Raw genomic sequence first — 27,853 nt, 5'->3', positions numbered from 1 at the left:
AGCCTGGTTCTTTACAAGGTCGTTTACATCATTGTAAACATCATTGACCACTGTATTATTGCTGTATAACAAATTGTCCTAAAACTGAGTGTTGAAAACAAAAGTACGTTTCTTAGAGTTTACATGGGTCAGGAATCTGGTTGGAGCCTAGCTGGATGAATCTGACTCACAGGCTGCAATCAGTGTGTCATCTGGGCTTGCAGTTCTCAAGGCTGGAATGGATGATTTGCTGCCAAACTCACTCACCTGGGACTGCCTCCTACCTTGGTACTTGGATTCCCCCAGAGCAAGTTATCCAAATAGAGAACTCAAGATGGAAGCCACAGTCTTTTTATACCTTAATCTCAGAAGTGACATCTGTCACATATTTCTGCCCAAATTCTGTTTGTTAGAAGTGAGTCAATTAAGTCCAGCCAACACTGAAGGTGGGATTATACAAGGGAGTGACTATCAGAAGGTGGAGATCCTTAGGAGCATTCTAGGCTGTCTTCTCTAAAATAGCCTGTGCACCTGTATACAAATCTCCATCGTTTCCGTCCTGACTTGCATCATTCTTCATAGTACTCATTGCTAACAGACATTGTATGATGTATTTATCTGCTTATTGTCTAACCCCGCTTGAATGTAGGCTCCCTGAGGGAAATAGCTTTGTCCTTGTTTGCCTTTGTATTGCTAGCACTTGAAATCATTCAGGCACATATAGACATCCATTAATATTTATTTAATAAGTGAATGACCATGTATGTCAGTGTCGATGTGCCTGCCACAACAGGGAGGAAAAACTGCAGAGAAAAACTAAGGGTTTGTAGTGACATTTTGTACTCTCATCAGTGGACACTTGCATGCATACTCAGAGAGCCACAGCAGTAACAAGCCTTGAGAAAAAAAAAAATTCTTGGGGCACCTGGCTGGCTCAATCAATAGAACATGCAACTCTTGATCCCAGGTTCAAGCCCTACATTAGGCGGACAGATTGTGAAAGAAAGGAAGGAAGGAGGGAAGGAAGGAAGGAAAAGTTAGATAGATTGTTGAGTGAGGCGATGAGGCATGCCTGTCCTTGGCTTCAATGGGAGGAAGAGCTGAGGTGATTAACATCTTAGGCTAAATAATGGTGGTTGTGCTTTATAATCTGTTTCATTTATGTCTTCTCCTTATCCCCAAGAGCTTTGATACCACCATCCCTTACCACCTCTATCCCATGCTACTTTTATCTTTTCTCCTATTGATCTAAAAGAAAAGGTAGCATATCACTTGTAAGTGATGAGAGAACATTTTTTTTTGCAGCAGCAGCAACAATATTGGAAGAATGGTCCCTGATTATCCTTGGGATCTTGTGTCCACAGAACTCTAGTGGGGCCAAAGGATTATTGTTTTGGATACTGTGAGATAGAACTCAAAGGGTTTGCTTCCATGGTATGCTGTTTTGTAGATACCAGATATTATATCCATTTTCTGATTGGCTGCCTGATAAATCTATGCCATTATTACAAATAGTATTGCTTTGGCAAAATACAGAATAACAAATTTTTTTCCAGCAATTATTTTAAGTCCAACTATATACCAGGATGCAAAGACATACCTCATTTGGTTCCTGAGCTATATATTACTGAACTCCTGAAAGAAAGGTAATCATTTCTTCTAATTCTTCCACCTTGTTTAAAATTGTGGCCCCTCCTCCAACACTCTTACCCTCAGCATTTTCCTTATATAGCACTTAATGCCTTTAGCATATACAGAATTTACCTATTTATTGTATCTATTCTATGTTGTCTATTCCTCCACCACCACCACTATATTGTATATATTCTATGTTGTCTATTCCTCCAACCACCACCACTATAACATAAGCTCCATGAGAGCAGATGTTTTGTCTGAACATTCATTGCTGTACCTATAGACCCTGGCCCATAGTGGATGCTCAAAAAAATACTTATCAAATGAATAAACAGAAGATTGACTCTGTATTTTTTTCATTGAATATTCTAAAAGCTTAATTTTAATTTGAATGGTTAAAATAACTATCCCGTAAGCTTTGGGATTGTCACAGAGGAGACAGACAGAAACCTAGGAATTCATTTAGGCAAAAGATGCTCATGAGTAGAGCAGGCAAAGATAGAGTGCCAAGGGGGGTAACCTGCACAGTGGGAATCAAGCCGATCTTATCGAGGATCTACCAGGTGGTTGATAGATCCATAAAGGTCACCTAAGCTAAAAAGAACCAGTCATGTTATTTATATACATCTAAGAAGGTAAGGCTTTGGAAAGGGAAGGTCAAATTGACAAATGAATGCATTTTATATTAGTGAGAATTGGCCCCCAATGCAGCCACTGTCCATTTTGCAAGCACCTGCACTACCTTATATACCTACTGCATGGTTTCAGATTTAGGGAGTTCACAGATTAATAATCCTGAAAATAAAATCTAATAGAGTGAAATAATATAAGGTTGCTAAGGTTTCATTTTGCCACTGAAAATAGACTTTCCCTTGCTATGGTAGAAAAGTGTCAGAGATCTCAGTCTCTATATGGCCTGATAGCATATGAAGGCTTCCAGTGTAGGTTTCCCAATACCACCAAGCAATGAACTCAATTCCGTTTTGACAGTCTTTACCTGAAAATACGTCCTATTTCACTGGTTGGGACTTAGTCCCACAGACTGTGCACCGTTGCCTCACCCCATTTGCAATGCCAACCATGAGTACAAGTTATTACCAGTGCTTCTGACCTACTGGTTATAAATTGGAGGTCCCTACAACCCCCGATTCAATTTACTAAAGCAGCTCACAGAACTCAGAGAAACATTTATTTAGGTTTATCAGTTTATTATAAAGGACACAGAAGAACAGCTAGATGAAGAAGTACGTAGTGTATGGCGTGTTGGGTGGGCATGGAGTCTCCATATCCTGTGTCTCCCTTGATCTCCACATGTTCAATCCAGAAGCTGTCTGAAACCTGTCCTTTGGGTATTTGAGGAGACTTCATTAGTCATAATTGATTAAATCCTTGGCCTTTGGTGACAGCTTAATCTCCAGCTCCCCTCCCTACTCCAGAGGTCTGGGGGTGGGATGAGCCCCCATCTTTGGTGACCAAGGGGCTTTCTAAAAGTTAGCTCATCAACATAACAAAAGACACCTTTATTGCTCTCTTCATTTAGGAAACTAAGGGTTTTAGGAGTTCTGTTCCCCGGAAGGATAAAGACTAAATATTTCTTATAAATCAGGATATCACAAGGCCAAAACAAAGAATAAATGGAGCATTCTCCAATATGACATCTGGTGTGTCGTTTTTATCATATTAGCTCCACAATAAGATGAGTGGACTCTGCAGTTTTCCCTTCCATCCTCATGAGTAGTTGTTAATTTCTCACCACCATACTGGCTAAGTTACATATGGGATCTCAGAATCAATTTTTACTGGAACTCAGATTTCAAGTTAAACATCACACATCACTGAGATTCCGTAGCTAAAGTTATTTCAGATCCTAATTTGCTTGCTTATTCTGTTCTGCATACTTATGCATAAATCCTGGGACTTGGAATACTTAACAGGATTTTTATTCAAAAGCGATTAATATAAAATATAAAATGTAAGAAAAATAATAAAAAAAGAAAAAATATATAAAATGTAAGTATCAATTATCATTTCATTTCCTGAAAATGGAGAATAAAGAGTATAATCATCATGTTCTTTGTGTGTCAGAGTAAATGCGATGGACTTCTATTCTGCGTCAGATCTGATCATCTAAGCCTTCTGAAGTTGGTTCTACAAATGTATCCTGTTTGTTTCTTTATTTACATGGCAAAGATGGTACTTTGTTCTTAAATGGATGGAGAAAGTTGGAGATTCTAGGGCCTTCTGATTAGATGCTATTCTGAAAATGTCTGTCTTTTGAAGTGTCAGCCTACAGGTGTGTCACTGCCTGCTGCCCAGACTTGCAGCAAGCAAGCCAAGGGTTCCCTTGCCTTTTCCTGTTGTAATAAATTGGTCCCCATTTGAGAGCAATGTATTTCAGAACAAGCCAGGACAGGAGGAAGCCAACTGGGCTTATCCCTAGCCAAAAGCAGATGGCCAAGCAGCTACGTAACTGTGACTGTAAAGTAGGATGACTAATTTGCCTAGCCACATAGGAAAACCAGTTTATTCCTCCTTCGAGGTAGAGAATGTTTTTCCCATTTACAGAAAAGGAAACTGAGGCCCAGAGAAATAACCAGACTAAGGGTATAAGGCTAATATGTGGTATGACCCAAGACAGCCTACTCCTTAGGCTCAGCCTCTAATGACCATGATGTTGCCTCTGTTACCTCCCTCAGGTGTATTGGAAGATAAAGCTTTATCAGAGCATATGCTCTGAAGAGTTCAATTTCAGAGACAAAACTGTGGACCAGTAATTCTTGTTTATTTCCAAGAGTTCAGGCTGAAACATGATGGAAATGAGGCTACTCTGTATATCTCAACCATGAAAAGAGTCAATGAGTTAGAGCGTATCTGGTTAGGAAACCAGTTATGGATTTACTAATACTTGGTTCATGAGAAATATCATTTTCCATATTGCTAGACTTCATTGGCATTATCTGTACATTCAATTTAACTGTTTAATCTCTGCTGTACCAAAGCAGCACTTTATCATCCTGAAAATGTAGAAAACATCTTCAAAGATTGAGTAAATGTGTATGTTAGTTGAAAGGGCTCTGGATGTGAAGTCAGAAAGATCTGGGGGAGATTCAGGTGTACCCTTACCAGTTGACCTTGGACAAGTCAGCCCTAGTTGGTCTAAAGAAGGGAACAGTAACTTAAAGGGCTCTTCTCAGGGTCAATGAGGTAAAGTATTATGCTGTTAATCATTGTGCACATGATAAATATTATATATAATATTTGTGTGTTTTAGTAAATATACAATTATCCATACTATATAACCATTTTTTAAATTTCTTAACACCTTATATTTGTTTAGTACTTTATAGTTACAAAGTAATTCTATGTATGATTGTATTTGATCCCCATAAGAATTCTGAAAGAACGATGAAAGTATCTTATTTTACAGATAAGGTAACCAAGATCACAAGATCACTGAGCTAGTAAGTGGCAGGATTGCTTCTTCTCTATTGTAGCTGCTTTGTCATTTTCTTAAAGAGACTTGAACATGTCCTTGATCCAGATCTAGAAAGTAAGAACTGCATAATCCCTCTTGAAAAGTATCAAGAGATGGAGTAGGGAAGGTATAAAGATAGAACAATTACCTGGAAATACTACTCAATCTGGATTTTTCAGGTAAGAAATCCTGCTTTGAAGCTTTGAAGCTTGAACTATCCAGAATTGTGTTCTTGTGTTGCACACAGTCACTGGGAAGTTACCTACCTGCCCATAGGAGCAGGCCTAGTTCAAGAATGAAACCAATGAACTGTTTGAAAAGTTAAAGAACTGGGTCCATTGGCTTTCTTTTTATACTTAGGATAGGATAGGGGGCTTTCATATGATTTGTTTCTGATCATGTATTTCATGGGTCCTGGCCATTTGAGGTAGTTCTGTTCCAACTGGTTCTCTGCCCGTCTCCATGTCAGCCTTTAAAATCTCATTCGGTTTCACCAGAGGACTCGATTAGCTCTGTCAAGCAGGCTGATTATTATAATATCACAGGAAATTTCCTCTGGCTATATATAGCAAGAAAGAATTTCCTTCGTGTTATTTGGACCAATATAATCCTTCCACTTTTCATCAAAACAGGATAATACAAGGGATAAAAATGAACATTCTGGAAGCTTTTTTTTTTTTTTACAGAATATAAATAAAAGGAGATATTGAGATGAAAAAATGTTTTGCTTTGCCAAATTCAGACCCGCAAGTGAACTACATTGTCCCTCCCAAGAAACATCAATGCAAAGAAAGCCCTTTATACCTCTCATCTTTTTCATTCCTCATAATGCATCTGTGAGCTAGGGCTTAATCTCATTTTACAGAGAGAAAACACACTCAGAGAAGGTACATAACTTGCCCAGGAACACCCAGTTGGCTGGTGGAGCTGGCTCCCTCTGTACCACAGTGTTTTTCAGCATAAAACATAGGTTTGCATTTTAATAAAGATTTTGATCTATCATGCTTTGAAGTTAACTTAGGTAATTTTATGTAGGTTTTTGTTTTTATATGATTAAGCAATCATAGTAAATTACTTTAAGAAACATTTGCCAGGCCAAGTGAGTTCCAGTTGTACCACTCCTGAATTTAGCCAGAACCCATAAGCCATTGCTGGGTAGGGTTTGCTTCTTGCATGTGTTTCAGAAAACGATTGTGGACACACTGTAGCACTGGGATGGTATTGGTACTGCTCTTTGCAGTGCTGGTCTCTAAAGGCAATGATCTTGGGCTAAAATATTGTAATTATAGTCTATCCCCTTAAAGTTCCTACCAAGATGGGGAAATGTCATCTTAGGTTGGGGTCAGAGGGATAGAAACACTGATGATTTTGAGTTAAATTTTCCCAAGAAAAGGATCTTTACCTGAGCATTTTAATTCATTTTGCTTTCATTCTCCCATATTACAGTAAAAAGAGTTCTCTAAATACTTGCATTTGAGGCCTCTCTGGAAAAACTGTTTAGAAAGTAATGTAGAAATTTAGTATGTGGCCCAATTATTATCAAGCAAATACTAAGGAAAAACTGTGAATTTGGAGGTTTGATTCTTCAAGTGAGATGTGGATTTAGGTTCTGAGCCTTTGTATTGAAATCACACGGTGCTCTTTTCTGTAAGCATAAGAGTACATCAGACCTTGGGAGTGGGCCAAATTATGCTGTTTGGTTAATCAGCATGATCTCTCTCTCCTAGAATTTTCCCCTGCAGTCTCAATTGGATACCTATTCCATTTTTAACACAGTTCTAAACTCTTCATTAGCATTGCTCCATCCTGTGAAACTGCAGCTGCTGCTCCATCCCTAAGGATGGATTATATGTCAGTAAGAGACACCAGGACTCTAGTAGGTGCAGCTACTTAGAAGCACAGTAGTAATAAAGGGCCAAGACTAGTTGTGTTTTAAGGTTTTTGACATTTATTTGTAAAATGCATACTGAAACATTCACTCCAGAGCGAATATATAAGTACTTTGTAGGCCTGAATAATGACATACTACTTCAGAGTCCACTCGTTCTTGAGTATCTTGTAGCTCCTACCCAAATCATGGGTTGTATCACCCTGTATGGATTCTTTCTTTTGGCTGTTGATGTAATTGTATGATACAATATGAACCCAAAGGTTGGATTCGTTGGTGATAGAATTTTCCCTGCTTTGGGCGTTTCTCCTGCAGCATTCAGCCTTCCTGCGCTGGTTGGGTCCATCCCTGAAGCCTCTCTGATGCCCCCTCCCTGGCCATTTATCTCAGCAGCTGTAGTGTTTGCGTTGCCATTGCTGGGGACTTCTGCACCTTCTGCCAGCTGCAAGGGAAGTCTGGGGGAGGGGGGAATTTAGAAGGAAATGTAAAACCTCATTTACTCAGGTGTGCATTTCAGGCTGACTTGTTTGGTAAGCCATCTAAGTTGAGTACTTCGAACCTCTTAAAGTTTTCCTCAGAGGCACACGACTCCCAAACTTAGACTCATATGTGTGCCTACCTGCTTAATTCCAGTAACCACTATATTATGAAAGTATGGAGTATTTTCCCCAATGCACTTGTATGTACATTAGCTGAGAATTTTTTAAATTGGAAAATGGGATTGAAGGGACACCTGGGTGGCTCAGCAGTTGAGCGCCTGCCTTTGGCTCAGGGTGTGATCCTGGAGTCCTGGGATTGAGCCACATCAGGCTCCCTGCATGGAACCTGCTTCTCCCTCTGCCTATGTCTCTGCGCCTCTCTCTCTCTCTCTCTCTCTCATGAATAAATAAAATCTTTTAAAAAAAAAATGGGATTGAAAATCGCCTTGTTCTACTTAAATTCATTGTTATATAAATTAGCCCCTGAAAGACAGCTTGAAACCTGAAACTCTGGAGGGTTTATGAAGAGTCTAGAACACACTGATTGGTTTCAGTAAGTTATATTTGTATGGTAGATTCTTGTGTTTAATTACTGATGTAGAAAATATCACCTGTGTGTACATGTACTTTTTTCCCCCCAGAAACTCTCTCTGCCAGTTTTATAGGGGAAACTACTACATCTCTCAAATACACTTTGATATCTACTGTGAAAGATAAGGGAATAGGGGCTGTCAAGATGAGGCTGTGTTGGTGCCCTGAAGTACACACTTTCTCTTCTCAATTCACTGTGCATTGCTGGATTTCTGAGAATTCGATGTATCAGTATGTTTTTTTTCCTGTTCAGCTCCTTAAAATTGCTTACATCAGTTGATGACAGGAAAATTTTTTATCTTAAAATGCTACTTCAAGAGAATAGTTTCTAAAGTGTGTTTTAAAGTGGAAATACTGGGGGATCCCTGGGAGGCTCAGCAGTTTGGTGCCTACCTTTGGCCCAGGGCATCATCCTGGAGTCCCGGAATCAAGTCCCACATCAGGCTCCCTGCATGGAGCCTGCTTCTCCCTCTGCCTGTGTCTCTGCCTCTTGCTCTCCCTGTGTTTCTCATGAATAAATAAATAAAATGTTAAAAAAAAAAAGTAGAAATACTTTTTAAAGATCGTGAAATGACTGGAAATCCTACGCATTCTGGAACTTTCTGTCTTCATTTTTTTTGCATTCCTTGGCTCTTGGCTCTAAGTAGGTTCATAATCACGTGTTGAATCAAACACCGAGATCTACAAGGAGGGGGCAACTGATTCTCCAGCAGATTCCTGCGGCCCTGACTTAACTGAAGGAAAAAGCTTCAACAGGCTGACCATACTTCCTGCTGAGGAAGCATTGTCCAGGACAGCTTGCAGAGAACTGCAGATCACTTGCGTGAACTGAAGCTCCTTTAGGATAAGACAGTGATTTACAGACCACGCTTGTGATGAGGTGGTTTTCCTGGTATGCAGTGTATTATCAAAGGGCAGCATGCCAAACTTCAGCCCTCACTGAAAAAAGCTGTGCAGGCACACTTCAGAGGCTTTATACTGTAATTTCTTCTTTTGTACAGCTGTTGCGGTTTTTTTTCTTTTTTGCACTTTGAGGGACTATTTGGTGAGAGTTTGAATTTTTTTTTATATTTTGGCATTTTGAAGCTTTCAGCCAGGTTTCCCTATTTACCAAATTCCAGTAGCTGCCATGTTACAGCTTTTCTTTGCTCTCATATTGACTCCCTTCCATGGCCATCTTTCTAGACATTAAACACTTTTTTTCTTGCAATTTTCTTTTCATCAGTTTTATTTCTCAAAGCATCTGCTTTCTTAAGGAGATAACAAAATTCTTTCATTGATTAAAAGAGCTCAATAATCATTTTTTTTTAATATTTATTCATTCATGAGAGACAGAGAGTGAGAGAGAGAGAGAGAGAGAGGCAGAGACAGAGGCAGAGGGAGAAGCAGGCTCCCTGCAGGGAGCCTGATGTGGGGCTTGATCCTAGGACTCCAGGATCACACCCTGGGCCAAAGGCAGGCACTAAACCACTGAGCCACCCAGGGATCCCTCAATAATCATCTTGACCTTAGATTCTTTGTCTGGGTTTATTTCTCCCCACTGATATTTCGGGAGAGCATGCATGTATGTTTTAACTTAACATTTGCCCTACCAACAAGATTTGCAGCTGTACTGGAATGGTAGAAATCATGGGCTTTTCTGTTTAGAGTTTTCTGTTTTCTAAGTTCATCTTCCACTATCCCCACCCCACCTCTTCAAAATTTTTTTAGGAAGAGATACTTGGGCGCCTGGGTGGCTCCGTCAGCTGAGCGGCTGCCTTCAGCTCAGTTCATGATCCCAGGATTGGGATTGGGATGGGGATCTGGATCGAGCTCAGAGTCAAGTTCCCTGCTTAGCAGGAAGTCTGTTTCTCTCTCTGCCTCTGCCCCTCCCCCCTGCTGATGTTCATGTTCGTGCTCTCTCTCTCAAATTAATTAGTTAATTAATTTTTTTAAAAGGTAAAGATGCTTTTCTTGTAATATATACAATTTACCATGGCACAGGTAATTAGGTCTTATGATATAAACTGAAAATGGATCCCTGTGTTTTCTGTATGTGGCTCCTTAATCAGGATTTAAGAATAAATATTTGTAAAAAGATACTTAATTACTTTGAAAATGAGGTCATTTCATTTTGAGGCCATTCCTACAGCAAAGCATCTTATGAACTGGGCAATAAGTCTTCCCTCTAAGAGCTAAACTAGTAAGAGTCAGCCCACATATTAACTACTAACTGAAGCGATCATCTCTCTATAATAATAACCCACACTCAGAAGTCACCTGTCGTAGAAGCTGTGGAGATTTGAGAATGTCAGAATCTGGGGAGAGGGTCTGGAGTGTTGCCTTCACTAGAACTGTTCTTGTCATGAATACAAATCACTATAGTAAAAAATTACTACCTTCCCTTAAATGACTCTCTCTCACTAGAGTGAGCTTCTTGAGGGTTGGGAGCATACCTTATAATACAGTAGTGTTAGCTAATAAGATCCCAGGCCCCAGAGTTCACATCCTAGCCCCATCACTTACTAGCTCTTGTGGCTCTTCTCCTTACCTTCTCCTTACCTCTTTCTCAGTAAACTAGCGTTACGTAGAGGAGTTGTAAGGATCAGGTATAAGATACATGGTATATAGGTACTGTTGCCATTATTACATTTCATCATAGCCCCAAAAGTGCACATTAAGTGCTCCTTATATCAGTATTCAAAGGAGATTTTCCGTGACCTGCGCAGGACAGCACCCCACATAACACACACATAGGTCCCTCTGTCGCTAGGTGTCTGGCACTCCACCCCCCTCATGTTTTGACCTGCATCCTCAAATAGATATCGCTGGGTTGTACCACTGTTGACTTTGAGGCATATACTACTTGAGCATACAGGAAGGATTTGAGCTGCAGAGGGGTCAGAAAAGATAGATTAACTTGTTGAGCCATCTCAGTGTGAATGCAGTGGATTGTACCATAAGAAGATATTTCCCAAGAGTGCTGAGCTTCCATTTCTCTGCTTGTCTTAGAGTTTCACTTCGTGGCTCTGGAGGTTCTCGTGGCTTAGCACACTATTAGGAATGGTTCTACGTGGAGGCAGAATGACATTTGTAGTGTTAAATCCTATTACTGTATATATGTAAATATGTAGGCTTATAGAGAGCATACAAGAAGTTCAATGCTTATTCAATAATCATTTTATTATTTTATAGGGAAATTTTAAAACATTTGAAACTTAGGTTTTCAATTTTTTATGTTTAAGGTAATTAACCTTTTGGCAAATATATTAAAATTTTATCCATACTAAATGCAATCACATATTGTTTTTTAATACTTTAGATTATTAGAACACAATTTATGAGGGTGCCTGGGTGGCTCAGTTGGTTGAGCATCTGCCTTCAGCTCAGGGCCCTAGGATATGATCTTGGGGTCCTAGGAGAGATCCCCATGTCAGGCTCCCCACTCAACGGGGATTCTACTTCTCCCTATGCCCCTCTCCTCAGCTCCTCCTCTCATGCTCTCTCTCCCTCTCAAACAAATAAATTCTTTTAAAAATACATAACTTATGTAAAAATCTTTATTTTAAAAGTATAATGATTTTGCTGAAATCAGGGCAAGAAAATAAATTTTATGGAATAAATACATATGAATGTTTGTCTTTCTGTATCTTTCTGTATTCATCAATATTACCAACTCATAAACAGTTCTCACTGTGTGCAGTAAGTTAATACCGTCACCTCTGGTATTTTGCTGACTTCCAGTCATTTTAAAAAACAGCTTTACACATGTTTTTTATTTTTATTGTAATGAAGGTATATTTATCATGGTAGGAGGAATGAATTTTTTATTTAATAGTTTTTAGCTTATTTTAATACTTGTAAATATTAAGAAATATGGTCTGTGGGACTTTATTTGTCCTTTGGTGGGCCTAAGAGAAAAGAGTGGTAGTAACATCTACTAATATGGAGCAAACAGGAAATCAGGAAAGTCCTGCAGAGAAGGTAACACGTGATCTGGATGTCTGGTGACAAGTATGTGGCTGGACTGCAGAGCAGTTTAGACAGAGAATGTGGCCTCCACCGTGCATGTAATGGCAGATAGAATGCTGGGGACACCTAGCCCAACTGGGCTCCTGGACTTGCAAAAAGCTAAGACCCAAGAATGTGGTAATCCCACGGGGCACATATTGTCTGGTGAGGTCTTGCAGACATAGGCCAGTAAGCCACCGCCGCAGTCTCCATTAGTATGCTCAGACTCCTAACGCTGAGTACTTTTATTTCAGAGTGCACTTAGCATCTCTACTAAGAGATGGAGTTTAGAGAATGTGAAAGGAGCAGAGTGAAGTGGGCTTTACTCATTCGCATAATGACTCAAAAGAATGATACCAGAAGCCGAACAAAGGTCATTTATCTCTGGTAGTCCACAAAGAGAAAAGTGTTTTCTAGATATGAAAGCTTGCTGAGATTTTCAAGCAGCCCTAGAGGATGAAAGACCTCCATCCAGACTGGCCAGATTCCAGCTGTCCCTCATTCTTAGCACTGACTTGGCGTCTTCAGTCCGCGTCTAGGCTTTCCCTTTATGGCCTGATACTTGATGCTACCGGGGCTGCGGTGCCAGGGCACTGCTGTTCCTGTCTGGCCACCACAGAAGATGGCCCAAGTTGCCCAGGGCCATTGGCTTATTTCATCGCATTTCTTTGCCCTGTGACACACGATCTCACTGTTGTGTCTTCACCATCCTTGTCTTGTGTTTTCCATCTCTCCCAGCATCTCCTCCTCCAGCTACAGATACAGCAGTTTTACTTGTAAATCTGTGCATCGTTGTCCTGTCCTACTCACACCCAGAATCCATTCATTGACCAGATCTCAACTGAGGACCTACCATGTGCCAGACGTAGGGAAAACTAGGGTGAAGAGGACCAGTCTACTGAGCTCTAGGTCAGATATATTGAGGCTCCCTCTCTACGTTCCCCTAAGTAATCCAATATTTCTTTTTCTTTCTTTCTTCTTCTTCTTTTTTTTTTTAGATTTATTTTTTTAGTGGAGAGATGGAGCCAGAGAGCACAAGCAAGGGGAATGAATGGCAGAGGGAGAGGGAGAAGTGGGGCCCCTGACCTGAGCCTAAGGCAGACGCTTAACTGACTGAGCCACCCAGGCACCCTCAATATTTATTTCTAATATATACATACAGGTCTTTATTTGATATACAGGGCCTACTATAAGCCTCTCCAGGGAAAGGCCTTGCTCACCATATAAATCATCATGCAGAGCATGTAAGAGAGATTGGCCAAATTTAACATCATCTTGAGAATTAACTTCTTGTGCTTTCATCTTTTATCTATAAATAATTATTTTCATATCCCAAATGATCTCAATGTCACTCTTGAGTTTTACCTTTAAAAACCTTTCCCACAATTTGAATTTTCTTACCTTTCTGTATAGCTGATAGGCGAACCCAGACAATTTGATGTTTTCTGAAATACAGATGGCCTAAATTTCTTCATCTGTGTCTATGATCAAATTACTGAATAATACAGAACCCATACTTTGTCATATGGTTTCTCCCAATCCACATGGTCACTCCACTGCTAATTACTGCTGAGTGGTTATGAGCCTGTAGGCAGATGTCCAGCAGTGATCTGAGTCATCTGTCCCTGGTTTTTTTTTTTTTAATCAGAATGTTCTGTGGTCTGACATCAAATCCTTACTTAAGATCAAGTAAATTGTTCCATTTTTTTTTCTTCAAAACATCACTCCATGGAAAGACATTGAGTTTTTTTAAAATTTTGCCCAGTGCCCTGCTGTATGTGGATGGCTCGGGGATGAACTGGTGGCCTGCAGCATGGATGATGATACGCTGGGTCTGGCAGGGGCCTCCTGGTCAGCAGCAGCCTGTCATTGCACTCCTTTGTGCCCAATTTCCAAGTCAGTGCTTGTCACCAAGTTATACTTGTTTAAACACAAGACCCTCAGCCTGTCTTCCATGACTTAATTGCCATATTTGAACCGCTTTTCCCATCCATGATGTGACAGATACTGTACATTTAGTTGGTCAAAGGTAACTTTTTTTTAGTAATTTTTTTTAAAGATTTTATTTATTTATTCATGACAGACACAGAGAGAAGGCAGAGACATAGGCAGAGGGAGAAGCAGGCTCCTCACAGGGAGCCCGATGTGGGAACTGATCCCAAAACTGCGGGATCATGCCCTGAGCCAAAGGCTGATGCTCAGCCGCTGAGCCACCCAGGTGTCCCATCTTTTCTTTCTTCTTCCTTTCTTCCTTCTTCCTTCCTTCCTTCCTTCCTTCCTTCCTTCCTTCAAGAAGGAAGGCCTGGACGGTATTTCAGGGAGTGGGGATGGGGAGGGCGTGCTTCGGTAGGGATTTAGGGTGGCTTTATTTAGGTTCTTTCTTCTTTTTTGTTTCGTTCTTTGTGGTGTTCTTTTTCTTTCTTGCTTCTTTCTTTCTTTCTTTCTTTCACTATAATTATACATATAGAAAAGTGCACAAATCCTAAGCATGCAGCCTGATAAGTAGTCAAGTGAATGTACCTATGAAACCAGCACTTCAATCACAAAACGGAACATTAGCACCACAGCAGCTGCCTTGTACTAATTCATCAGACTCTGTCTTTTTTCCCCTCTGTGTCTTTTTTGTACAACTATTTGACGTGTAGCTTTTCTGATTTGATTCTTTGAAAGATCTCATTTTCTCATGTTCTCCATTATTTAATTTGCCAATTCTCAATTTGTGGTTTGATTTCAGGTACATTGGTTTTCATGCTACCCTTTCTGTATACTGATGGAGCCAGTTAGCTCTCGGTTGATTTCTGTGAGTAAAAAGAAACATAAGACCCAGATGACTCCAAACTAATTTGCTTGACTCTGGAATTTAAGATGATTTTGACCAGATTTGCATTCCCACTTGGGTTCTATTTCAGCTGCTATTATCATCCGTTAACATTCCTTCAGCATGTACCAGCTGGCTTATGGAATGAACAGGCAGGCCTCAGGGAGCCCGGAGAGGATGGAAAAATGGGTGGAGACGATCCTACACATGTGAATCCTTGAAAACTGATGTTAGTGGGTTCCTGTGCCCAGAAAACAGTCTGCATAGTGAGCTGGCTTTCTTGGACTTCTTGTTTGCACTCAACTGTATATTCTAATATAATAAATTGGTTTTACAAAGACACCTAGGAGATGTTTAGGAATCCAAGTTTAAAAACTACTCAGAACCAAATTTGTGTCTGAATAATTATTTACTTACCTATGTTCTCCCCGTACTTGGAGCTTCCATGGATGTTCTCCTGCTGTTTGCTTTTCCTGTGTTTGAACGCAGCTTACGCTTGCTTCGTTTCAGCAGCTCCATAAATAAGGAGGTTTTGAAACATCCTGAGGTTGATGTTTCATAATCTTTGATGACTTACACCTCTGGGACAATGTGCAGTAGAAGCTGGCTTTGCTCTTTCCTTACCCAGGAGTCAGTAGCCAGACTTACAGGAAAAACGATAAGAGGCCACAGTAAAGATCCCTAAAGACTACCTGGTTTTCTAGTCTTCTCCCCTGAATTTTGAAGGTGGTGGTGTTATTTCAAGGCAGGATGTGCAATTGCTAGGAATTGTTCTTTTCCTACTTGGAAGTAATGACCTGCAGACTGAGCTACCTCGAGCAGGAGAATTTGGGGTAGGAGGCAGCAAATGCTCTACATTCTCAGGATGAAATAGTATGCCTTTCTCCGTGGGTGCTGCGGCTGCTGAGCACGTGGGTGCTCCATTAGGCCTCCCTCCTCCCCTCTATCTTATATTTTGCCTTTTATGATAAAGGGAAAACGATTCCTCTGGACTTGTGCAAATGTTTGTGGAGAAGATAGGTGGTAGAACCGGAAGACCAGAGGATATATAGCCTTAAACATGCGCAGGGGTCCTTTTGTTTGTCTGTCTCTTCCCTCCTCCCTGTCTCCTCTCCTCCTTCCCTATTCCCTGTCCCCCTCCCCTACTCCCTGACCTCCTCCCCTGCCCCCTCCCCCTCCCCTGTTCCTGTCCCCCTTCCCTGCCCCTTCTCTCCTTCCCCTGTTCCCTCTCCCCCTCCCCTGTTCTTGTCCCCCTCCCTGCTCCCCTCCCCTGCCCCCTTACCCCCCCTGCCCCCTCACCTCCTGTCCCACTCCCCTACTTCCTGCCCCCCCTCCCCTACTTCCTGTCCTCCTCCCCTGCCCCCTCTCTCCCTCCCTGGACCCCTGTCCCCTACTCTTCTTCCAGGATCACTAGCAGTGCTGTCTTGGGAGAGCTAGGCAGTGTACCACTTCACTTTCCTCATCTGTGAACTAGTTGCCATAACTATGTTGTCATGTTCCTGTACCACCACGCTTTGCCAAAGGTAAAGCTCCACAACAACGTTCGTTGGTGTTAAACCAATTACAGATACCAATCGTGGTCACACCCCAGCCCCTGGCAGTGGGATCCTGCCTCCCACACTTAACTGGGGACTGAGTGTATCCCCCATCTGAAGCCACAAGTGAATTCCTTCTACCTCAGCAGCCTTTCTCATACCTGTACCTTCTTTTCTCTTTGATTGTGGCTGTAAGTCAGATCTCTGAAATCGTGGCAGATGAAGTTAATGACAGTACTGGAGATGGTTTTACATGAAACCAGAACTATATAAAAATCAATGTTAGACTCTTGAAGGTGCCTAGAATATGGGCTCGGAATCTCTGCAAGATTCTTTGGACTGAGTATTGTACGTCTGCAGATGTACAGCATTTCAACAATATTATGACACAAGTAGGCTTTTGTGGGCTACTCGAGGGGAGCTAGGTAAACATTTTAATATGGGTCTAGTGGGAAAAGGCATTCTAGTTTATTTTGACTTGATATACAGTTGTTCATAATTGGAGAACTGCCCAAACAAGCTTTTTCCCTGAAGATTTTTAACTTTCTGTTGTCAAGAGGAGAGATCTAATTATGGGTGGGTCTAAGTATGATGGATGACCTGTTTGTATTTAGATACTACCGCACTTAACTAATGGGAAAGAGGGGGAGGTGTATTTGGAATATTTTTACCCTTTGATTTTTTAACTTACATCTGTGAGAGTGAAAAAGATCTTTGGAGCTAGATAGGATGCATTTTTCATGAAATACTAGATGAGACAAAGCCCTCGGATCACATCCAAAGGATGTATTACTATTATTATTGTAAAGAGATGGGAGAAAGAATGTGTAGTAGTGAAGGGCAGGCTGCCTCAAGATGGGCCACTTTGCATAAAGATTGAGTTAATCAAACCAGTGCAGGAAAAGCTCTCTGCCTTCCCCTCAACTGCCTGAATTTACTTTGGAAAGGAGAGCCAGTACCAGGAAGAGAGTCATTCAGAGACTCCCCTTTACTTAGGTAACTGGTTTGCATCATAGGGAAACTTTGTTTTTCCAGACATCACCTCTCACCTATCTACTAATGGTCTCCATCCCCTCTATATCCTCAGGCCCTCCTCAGCTCTTAGAAGCTTCACGTGGCCTCACTGTCTTTGAAATTTCTTCTCTGTCTGGATTCCCCTTATGAACGCTACTGGATTTGATTTTCTCCTGTTAATTGGTCTTAAGTCAGTGTGGTTCCCAGGCCAGCGAGAGGGAACATAGGGTAAAGGAGGGTCTTCTTCCCTCCCTGACAGATGATAAGTAGTAAGTAGATGCACTCACCTATTCCTGATGCCAGAAGGCTGGACTGTGAAATACAGTCTGCCTGAACAAGTCCAGAGGGTAAGAGGGCACATAAGTTTGTCACTGGTTCTTTGCTGACCTGGTCAAGTGTGCTCTCTGGGATGGAGCACAAAGGATCAAGCTGCTGAGTCAGCTGAAAAGACCTTTTTTTTTTTTTTTTTTTTTTTTTTTAAATGAGAGTTTATTAAAAAATATGTAAATGATACAAAAATAGCCAGGTACATTTGTTGAAGATCAAGAGGATGGTGAAATAGTTTGACAGCATACTAATAGAAATATGGAGGTGAGTACCAAGAGAAACAGATTTTTTTTATAAGTCTTTAAATAATATTTGCTGTTTTAAGCTATGTGCTTTGATAAAATAAGAATCATTATAAAATAGTCATAGAATGTTAACATCATTTGAGGATTATGTAAATTGTATCTAGAGTAGTGCTATAATAACATGATTAAATGTTTTTATATAGAATCAATGTATAATTACCAGTTTCAAAATTTTGTGATTAGATATATAATTGTGTCTTTGGACTATATTTATTTCCAACTTTATACCTCTCTTTTCTTTACTACTTATATGTCAGAAATAATATTAAAATCAGGACAGGAATGGTCATCTTCCTATTTTACTACCCATAGCACCTTGCACAGTATCTTAGACATAGTAAAATCTCAGAATATGATTGATAAGTACATTTTCTGGAGTTTTTTTTTTTTCAATCTTAAAGTTGCACAAATAATACAGATTCACTCTAGAAAAAATAGAAAATGCAGAAAAGCAAAAGAAAAGAAAAAAAAACAAAAAACCTTTTTAATTACCCAGAAACTCATCTTACTATCTTGATACTACCCCTCCAAATGTTTTCCTATGTAATACATACATGCAAATAAATTTGAAATAAAAATTATCCAGGGGCACCTATGTGGCTCAGTTGGTTAGCATCCGCCTTCAGCTCGGGTCATAATCCCAGGGTCCTGGAATTGAGCCCCACATTGGGGCTCTGCTTCACCTTCTCCTTCTGCCCTCCCTTGCCTTGTGCTCTCTGTCTCAAATAAGTAAAATCTTTTTTTAAAAAAATTATCCAATTCACACCGTACCCATGTCCTTAAGACAAGGTGGAATTCTTAGGTCAGCAGGTATGTATTATTTTGAAGGCTCTTTATCATGTTGCCAGATTGCCCTCCAGAAATGTTATATCAGCTTCAGTCCCCATTAGTAGAGCAAAGAGTATTCATTTCTCTCTCACTAAGTAGTGGGCAGAAACATATTTATCCTTGTTGGGTTCATTATTATTTCTTAGAATAATAATGTATTTGACCATCTATAATTTTCAGTGTTTTTCCCCTTCATATAAAAAGTTTCTTTTTAATGTTATTTAAATAACATTTAAATGCTTTTTAAAAACTGTTTTAAAACATTTTCAAATGTTTTTTAACATTCAAAATGTTAAATTTCAACATTTTAACATGTTTTTAACAATTTAACATGTTTTTTAAATTTTAAAAATTTCTCCCCAATTTTGAAATTTTATACTTCAAAAGCTGTTCATTCTGCAAGATCATATATGCAGAATGAACTGATTTTTCAGAATTTAAAGGAGTGACTCCCTCTCAAATCTCTTTTTCTCCCCATCAGGAAGGCAATTGAAGAACTGCTTAAGGAGGCAAAACGTGGGAAAACAAGAGCAGAAACAATGGGACCGATGGGTTGGTAAGTGCTTCCTTAAGTAGAGCACTCTTCCTTCAAAAAACAGTATAGAGGAAGTCTTGGCTGGAGAAGTGGATATGGAAATCTTTAGCAGACTAGGGAAGGTAAAGGAAAGGGAAAACCGTGGCTGTGGAGGAAATCCCCCAGAGTGTGAGAGTGGGAGCCCTGCTGAGCACAGCGCTAGGGAGCTCTGAGCCTTCGAAGAAGGCAGAGGGTGTGGATGGAGAGGAGCCATTAAGGCGTCATCATCCCTTAAGTTCACAGATCCCAGGAGATAATGTAGATGTGACTCCCGAAGGTACCACCTGAGAGGAATATTGTAGCAGTGTCCATTGTTTCAGCATCTGTTTTAATTATAGTCTTAGTAAATTGAAATTTCTTTTTAAAATTCTACTTGGAAGTATTTTGATTCTGTGACAGCTGTGTAGAACTAAAGTTTGCCTTAGCAGTTTCTACATATGAAGCAGTGCTTTAAAACTTAAAGTTTCGAAACAAAGGAAGAATTTAACCTTAAGAATTTAATCTTAAGCATTATTAAGCTTTACTTTAGCAATAACACACGCATTCAATAAATATGCTGACTTTAGATCTTTAATCTAGAATTTAGAATCCACTACAATGGAGGGTTGTGGATGATTAAGAGCAAAATGTAAAAGTGAGATAGGAGTGGAAACTAGGTTTCAGAGTATACCTCATTCTATAGCTTTGACTCTTAGAACCATGTAAACCATCATTTACATAAAATACAAAACAAAAATAAATAGAAGGAATAGGCAATCCTTAAAAATCAAGCAAAATAAAACAAATAGATCTAAAAAGCCTTTTAGTGGACAGTTTAGCAGCACATAAAGGAACTCCTTCATGTGATCTGAAATTTGACACTCTTTCCAAAAGAACTCCCAGAAGTATTAAATTGTTTACAGTCATCATCTTAAATGTTTGCAGTCATCATAACTGTCAATAATACTAATGTTGTTTTTCTGAAAATATTATATAACAGGATAAAGCAAAGTAAATATTTATTTGCTATAAACACCCAGATTTCCAGTGTCCAAGAGATACAGATATAAAATCAAAGTAAAAACCTATAATCCTAAATTGGAATTGGAAATAACAATACAAAGCCATGCTAGATTTTCTCTGGAAGGAAGGAAGGAAGGAAGGAAGGAAGGAAGGAAGGAAGGAAGGAAGGAAGGAAGGAAGGAAGGAAGGAAGGAGAAAAGAAAAGAAAAAAGAAAGAAAAGAAAAGAAAAGGAAAGAAAGAAAGAAAGAAAGAAAGAAAGAAAGAAAGAAAGAAAGAAAGAAAAAAAAAAAAGCTTTTTCTAGCTCTGTTCATAGAAAAGTGCTAGAAATGATGACCACCCACTCAGTAGCAGTGAGTGCCCCTGGCATCCATATTGTGGTGTATAAATACCATTTCTCACTGAAAAAAGACCAAAACCTTAGAGAAATAACTGACTGCACATCCGAGATAGTGCCTGGAGATCACCAGACAGCAAATTAGAAGTCACAGTCCCCAAGACTGCCCTCACTCTTACACCAACTGCAAATTCAGGGAGTTCTCAAAAGTACCCTCAGCTTCCTTAAGTCACTGACAAATTCCTACAATTCACAGAAAACTATGATATGAACAGTTACACTTTATTATAGGAAAGGATACAGATTAAAATCAGCCACAATAAGAGGCGTAAAGGGCATTGTCTGAGAGGTCTGTCTCTCTGAGACACGAAGTTTCTGCTGTCCTCTCCCCATGGAGTCAGGACCCATCACCTACCCAGCATCAGTATGTGATAATATGCGTGGCATATTGTCAACCAGGGAAGCTCATCCAGGCCTCCATATTCAAAGTTTTTTTTTTTTTAAGATTTTATTTATTTATTCATGAGAGACACAGAGAGAGAGAGAGAGGCAGAGACACAGGCAGAGGGAGAAGCAGGCTTCATGCAGGAAGCCTGACATGGGACTTGGTCCCAGGTCTCCAGGATCACAACCTAGACTGAAGGTGGTGCTAAACCGCTGAGCCACCTGGGCTGCCAGTATTCAAAGTTTTTATTGGGATTCCAGTACTTAAGGATGATTGATCGATTGGTCACATGGTTGATCTCAGTCTCCAGGTTGACCAAGACCACATGACCCAAAGCTTCCACCCTAAATCACATGTTTGGGGTTTTTAGTTTTGTTTGTTTTTAGCATGGGCAGCTCCCACTTTAAGACCATCAAGTGGGACCTGCCCCATCCTAAGATCTACCCTAAACAAAGACATTTTTGTCAGATATGGCATTACCTCCCAGAATTGAGATTACCTCCCAGAAGCCAGACCTCTCTGTGGGTTAGGCCATACTTTTACTACACAGACAGGAAATGTGTAAGAGGAGGAAGAAAGTGATGTCAGGAAGACTCAGGAAACTACTTGAAAGGTCTTCCACCGGATGGGATAATTTGATCCCCAAGAAGAATAAAGCTGTAATGATTGAGATACCTGAAACATGTTAAAATCCATAAAGTCATAAGGATACCACAAGAAGCTTAGTGGTCCCTTTTGGAGAATACTATAGAACCAAATCATTATTCATAAAATTGGCAAATAGTGAAGAACATTTATCCTGCTCCCTGTGCAAATTATACCTAAAGATTACCAAATAATTGATGAAAGAAAAAGAAAACTTACTTGTAGAACTACATCTGGTAAATATACAAGGACTATAGAATAAGATCATCATTTGAATTTTTAACAATTCAATAAGAAAACAAACAATCCAATTTAAAAATGGACAAAAGATTTGAACAAACACTTCACTGAAAATTATGTAGGATTGGCCAATCAGCATATGAAGAGATGCTGAAATCATTAGTTATCAGGGAAATACAAAATAAAACCAGAGTTAGTGGTGGCTCAACAGTTGAGCCTTTGGCTCAGAGCATGATCCTGGGATCCTGGATCGAGTCCTGCATCGGGCTCCCTGTGGGAAGCCTGCTTCTCCCTCTGCCTATGTGTCTGCCTCTTCTCTCATGAATAAATAAATCTTAAAAAAAAAACCAAAAACATAGTTACCACTATATATACACTAAAATATCTACTTTTAAAAAGACTGAGAGTACCAAATAACAATGAGGATATAGAACAATTTCAATGTTCACACATTGTTGGCAGAAATGTAAAATTGTATAGTCATTTTAAAAAATAGTTGGCTGTTTCTTATAAATATACATTCACCAGAGAGAATTCTTCCAACCAATTACCAGAGAATTGAAAAGTAAGCCCACACAAAAATCTGTACAGTTATATGCATAGCACTTTTATACATTATAGCTCAAAACTGGAAACATCCCAAATGTCCGCTACCTGATAAATGGATAAACAAATTGTGGTTCTAGCCATACATGCAGGGCTCCTCAATAGTAGAGAGGAAAGAAGTACAGACACACTGCACGGAAGAATCTCAGGGGCACCCTGCTAAGTGAAAAGAAGCCAAACACAAAACCTTACACTCTCTAAGATTCCACTTATGTGGCATTCTAGAAAACACAGAACCATAGGGAGAGAAAGCAGATTATTGATTGCCAGGAAATGGGGACAGAAGGAAGGGATTTACTGCAGATGTTTGTAGGTGACAGAAGGAGTCTACATCATGATTAGTGTGGTGATTATATGACTTGGTACATTTATTTTACTTAAAAAGGATAAGTTTTACTCTATATGAATTATACCTCGTAAAACCAATTTTAAAATAAAGAGAATGTCCTTATTTGCAATCCGTAAGGACACACGGGACCCAGGCAAAGGTCAATGGCCACTAAACTGAGATAAGGAGTTGGTGGGGACCATTCTGGGACAGGTCAGGCTGACCACACCTGAACTCACTGACCCATCTTCATGCCGCGAAAAGTTGCAGTAGGTAGAGCAGACCACCATTTCTGAGACATCCTTGTCAAAAGATTGAACCCAGATCTGATCAGATCTCCAGTTAGAACTACAGGTTTGCAGGTAATACAGAGAGCAGAGGAACACCTTAACTGACACCATAGGGATAAAACCACAAAAATCCAGTATGTGGGGAATTCAACAGGACAAACAACCCAGTTTCTTTTTTTTTTTTTTAATAAAATAATTTTTATTGGTGTTCAATTTACCAACATACAGAATAACACCCAGTGCTCATCCCGTCAAGTGTCCTCCTCAGTGCCCGTCACCCACTCACCCCCACCCCCCGCCCTCCTCCCCTTCCACCACCCCCAGTTCGTTTCCCAGAGTTAGGAGTCTTTATGTTCACAACCCAGTTTCTTTAACAAATGAATTGAAAAGAAGGAGGGGGTATCCTATGAATTAATAGATTTGAGACACATCAAATAAAATATATACTTTATTTGGATCTTTTCCAAACTAACTGTAGAAAGATGTTTATGAAACATTTGGGGTATTTGATGATATTAAGGAATTAATGTTGCTTTTTTAGGTGTGATCATGGTTTTGCTGTTATTTCATTTTTTAAAGCTATTATCTTCCAGAAATTCATTCTGATGTATTTATGGATAGAGTGATACAAAATGAAATAATCCGGTGTGAGTCAATCTGTATGTAACATATGCAGTCATCTTAGATTCAATAAAATACCCACCTCCTGGAAGGATACTTAAACAAATTAGGTGAGATAAGATGTATGCAAAACATTCGATATCGTTCCTGGAATGGAGCAGTGGGTCAGAGTTAATTAGATCTGCTCTTATGTCCTTTCAGCCCTTCCCTGTCCTTTACTGAGATGAAGGTGCCTCTACCCATTTGAATCAAATTAGTACAAACTTGCTTAGGGGCAGGCCGCTTTGGTGTTCAGGGATCAGGTTGACCATAGCCACTGGTCAGCTACTACCGAATGTGAGAGAATCGACATAGAGCTAAATCATGAATGCAGATGGCTTGACAAGTGAATAAGAAAATGTCAGGGTCCTGCTATGTTAGGAGTGCTCAAGGAGATCAGTTGCATCTAGGCAGCTCTCCAGAGGGAAGTCATTGATCCTGATGATCTTTCTGCCGCTAACTGGCTTGGTCCAACTTTCTGATAGTGGAAGAACTAGTTTATCAGTGTCAGCTCTGTTTCCCCTGCAGAGAGTTACCACATGCCCAGGTCATCCTGACATTCATGGGAGTGCTGATGTCCTCACTGGGCATCATCTAAGTAGTGTCAGCAGTTCCACCAAGTTGCCGCCGACCTGGGTCCCTTCCAGTATGCTGCATCTTGTGGCCGTAGGGTGTGATTCTTTTCCACAAGGTCCAGTAGGGTGACAGCCATTCAATCCTGATTTCAGTTAACAGAAGGGAAGAAAAGGAGAAGGAAGGCATGCACCCTCCTTTAAGGACACTGCTCAGAAGTTGCATACACCATTTCCATATATATTTCCATATATACTCCATTGGCCAGAATTTCCTTCCATGTCTTCACCTGGCTACAAGGTCAGGAATTTCAGTCTTTTTTCTCCCCAGGAAGCCACGTGCCAGACAAATATCTGGGGTTCTTTTACTGTTAAAGAAAGGAAGAATGGATATCCGGGGACACCTGGCAGCCTCTTCCCATGAAGGAGGGAATCATGTCAAAAGGGAGTAAAATAAAAGATGGCAGGCAAAGTCAAACATTCCAGACTTGTAAGGGCAGATCCTAGGAGAATAGGATATGAAACTTCCAAGTTCCCATTAGCCTACAAGACAAGAATTCCTGCTGCCATTGCTCCTTCTCTCAATTGTCTTGTAATAGTGGTCCTCCAACATTTGGGTTATTGGGTCCTTTACCCGCTTAAAAGCTATTGATGACCCCAAAGAGCTTTTCTTATGTGGATTATGTCTATCAGTATTTATTGTATTTGAAATTAAAATTAAGCAATTTTAAAGGATTCTTAAATTCATTTAAAAATAATAATAAGCCTATTACCTGTTAAAGGAAATTATATACCCTTTATAAAAATAACTGTATTTGTGGGGGAAAATACTGAGTTAAAGCAATATTGCTTAGTATTTTTGCAAACCTCCTTCATGTCTGGCTTATAAAAGACACCTGAAATTTCATATATGCTCCTACAGTCTGTTGTTTTGGTTGAATTATGTGAAGAAAATCCAATCTCACAAATATATATTTGGAAAAGGAAGAAGTACTTCAATAGCCTTTACAGAAAATTGTGGTATTCTATAACCCTTCATCAAAATTTTGCAGATAACCTCAACAAGTGGTAGTTTCTTTAACATCCTCTTTAATAGCATAGACTTTTCATAAGCTGTTAGGATAAAAATCCCTTCATCTACCTTGCACCCTGACTGGGTCTTCTCATATGTAATTTTGTAACATCACGCAATGGTCATCTCAGAAATGTTGGCTCACTGAGTCATCCTCTAAATGTTGACACATTTCATTATATAATATTAAAAGAATCCATTTGTAAATACCACCACAAATCCCATCAGAAAAGTCTTCTAAATGTTGGGAACTTGTCAAGCGCACAGTTTTCCAAGTCTCATTTTCTTTCACTTGAAAACCCCAGTTTTATCATTGCCAGTGAGGACTGTGAGCTCTTTTCCTTGAAGTGACAGGCTCACTCACATCTGAAGAACCAGCTGGTTCGCTTGCAATTCCAACATTCATACACGTCTTTTCCTGTGGGTCAGCACACTCTGACACATTTGGGCTGTGCAAACAGGTCTGACTAAAGGACAGCCATGACTTGCTTCTGCTCCCGAGGCTGGGACAAGAACATCTTCACCATCATGCTCCTCCTGGGGGAATAACTGGTTTTCCATCTGTTTGTGTGCATGCGTGTATATAAATAAAAAATTCTGACCACTAATCCAGTGGTTCTCAAATTTGAAATTATGTGGGAAGCTTCCCAAAATACTAATGTCTGTGTCCCACCATCAAAGATTATTAGTTTGGATAGCCTGAGCTTTGGGGTTTTAAAAAGATACCCAGGTGATTCTAGAGTGCACACAAATTTGAAAACCACTATCACAATACCTACATATTATAAAGAATAAAACCAACCTGCTCTGCAGAATTCAGACCTCTCCCAGGGGCAGATGGCTCCATAGCACTTGGGTAGCCAGAGGCCCAGCCACGGCAGGCCCAAGATCCATCCCTGTCAAGCAGACCTTCTTGGACAGATCTTAAAGGAGTAGACAGTCTGTGGCTTACTAGTGGGCCATGATCTGTTTTTCTAAGCATCTAGAAGACTTTTATATTTGCTTTAAAGTTTAAAATAGAACCAGAGTGCCATTTTTTTTCCTCTTGGGTATTCCATGAAAAGATCTTAATGAGGTAGTTGAGCCATTGCCAGAAAGAGATTGCTGAACTAAGAAAATGCCAAGGAATGGCATTTTTTATTTTATAAAGAAAGAGACCATTTGGTGCTCTGTATTTCCATGGATGTGTTTCAGCAAAAGAATCTCTTCAGAGGCTGTTCTTTATTGAGGCCTCAAGGAAGCTGAATGTGGGCCCATATGACTTCCTTTTAGTCAACATAAAGGAATTTATAAGCACAAATTTCAGAAATTTGCCCAGCTACGTTGTCCACAAAGCTGTTTTTATTCTAGTCACATTTACGTCAGCTGATCTATAGCCCAATGTAATTTTTTGAGTCTAGTGCTTTCAGAACTGCAGTCTTATACTTGGAAAGGCTTATATTCTGGTAGGAAAAGTTAACAAAGATTGAGTTTGACAGAAAACGATTCTTCAGTTTTTTGTGGTTTTTTAAAAGATTTTGTTTATTCATGAGAGACACAGAGAGGCAGAGGGAGAAGCAGGCTCTTCCCAGAGAGCCTGATGTGGGACTCGATCCCAGGACCCCGGGATCACGTCCTGAGCCGAAGGCAGATGCTCAACCACCGAGCTACCCAGGCATCCCCGATTCTTCAGTGTTTTTTAACCCAGTTTTAAGAAGAATGGCATTTTAGGGTGCTTTTCTATTTGGCGTGGCAGATGTTCTGGTGATAAGGGGAAAAATCATCCACATTGTTCTTCCATTGTATATAATTATATATTTGGTTATTTCTCGAACCTTTATGCAGATATTTTATTTTTTATTCATTTGAGCACCAGCAGGTGTATTAAGAGGCCAGGCTTAGGCAGCAGTAAAGAAGACTCTTTCTGTCCTGGCCTTAAAGTTATTAATCCACTGGTGGATACGGACAAGTGAGCAGGTAAACACAAAGCAGCATGCTGGAACCAACCGGCAGGGAAGGAAGGGCTCCCATTTCAGAGTGACTCATGGACGAGGCTCTTGGCAGTGTTTCAGGGCCACAGAGATCCAAAGGCTTTACTCTATAGCTAAAGAACGTGGGGCCTAAATGGGTTCCCGAAGGCCCCAGCTAGCAAATTGAATGGATCATTTGCTTTCTTGTCCCTAGTCTAACACTCCTTGCTACACCAGCTCTCTTCTGGTTGTTATTGTCCGATAGCATGC

General features: G+C 40.0%; 1 protein-coding gene across 2 annotated transcripts in view; it reads left to right on the top strand.

The window, feature by feature from the left end:
- Positions 1 to 27,853, top strand: part of POLR1D (RNA polymerase I and III subunit D) — a 45,996-nt gene that overhangs the window by 9,014 nt on the left and 9,129 nt on the right. The window contains exons 2-3 of one of the 2 annotated variants that reach the window (XM_038573399.1): positions 12,776 to 12,946; positions 19,346 to 19,420. In XM_038573399.1, coding sequence (XP_038429327.1) covers positions 12,776 to 12,946; positions 19,346 to 19,420 — 246 coding nt within the window. The remainder of the gene's footprint in view (positions 1 to 12,775; positions 12,947 to 19,345; positions 19,421 to 27,853) is intronic. The other variant, XM_038573400.1, reaches the window with a different exon arrangement.

Source organism: Canis lupus, chromosome 25 (genome assembly GCF_011100685.1).
Source record: "Canis lupus familiaris isolate Mischka breed German Shepherd chromosome 25, alternate assembly UU_Cfam_GSD_1.0, whole genome shotgun sequence".
NCBI classification, from domain to species: Eukaryota; Metazoa; Chordata; class Mammalia; order Carnivora; family Canidae; genus Canis; species Canis lupus.
This window is presented reverse-complemented; position numbering and strand designations above follow the sequence as displayed.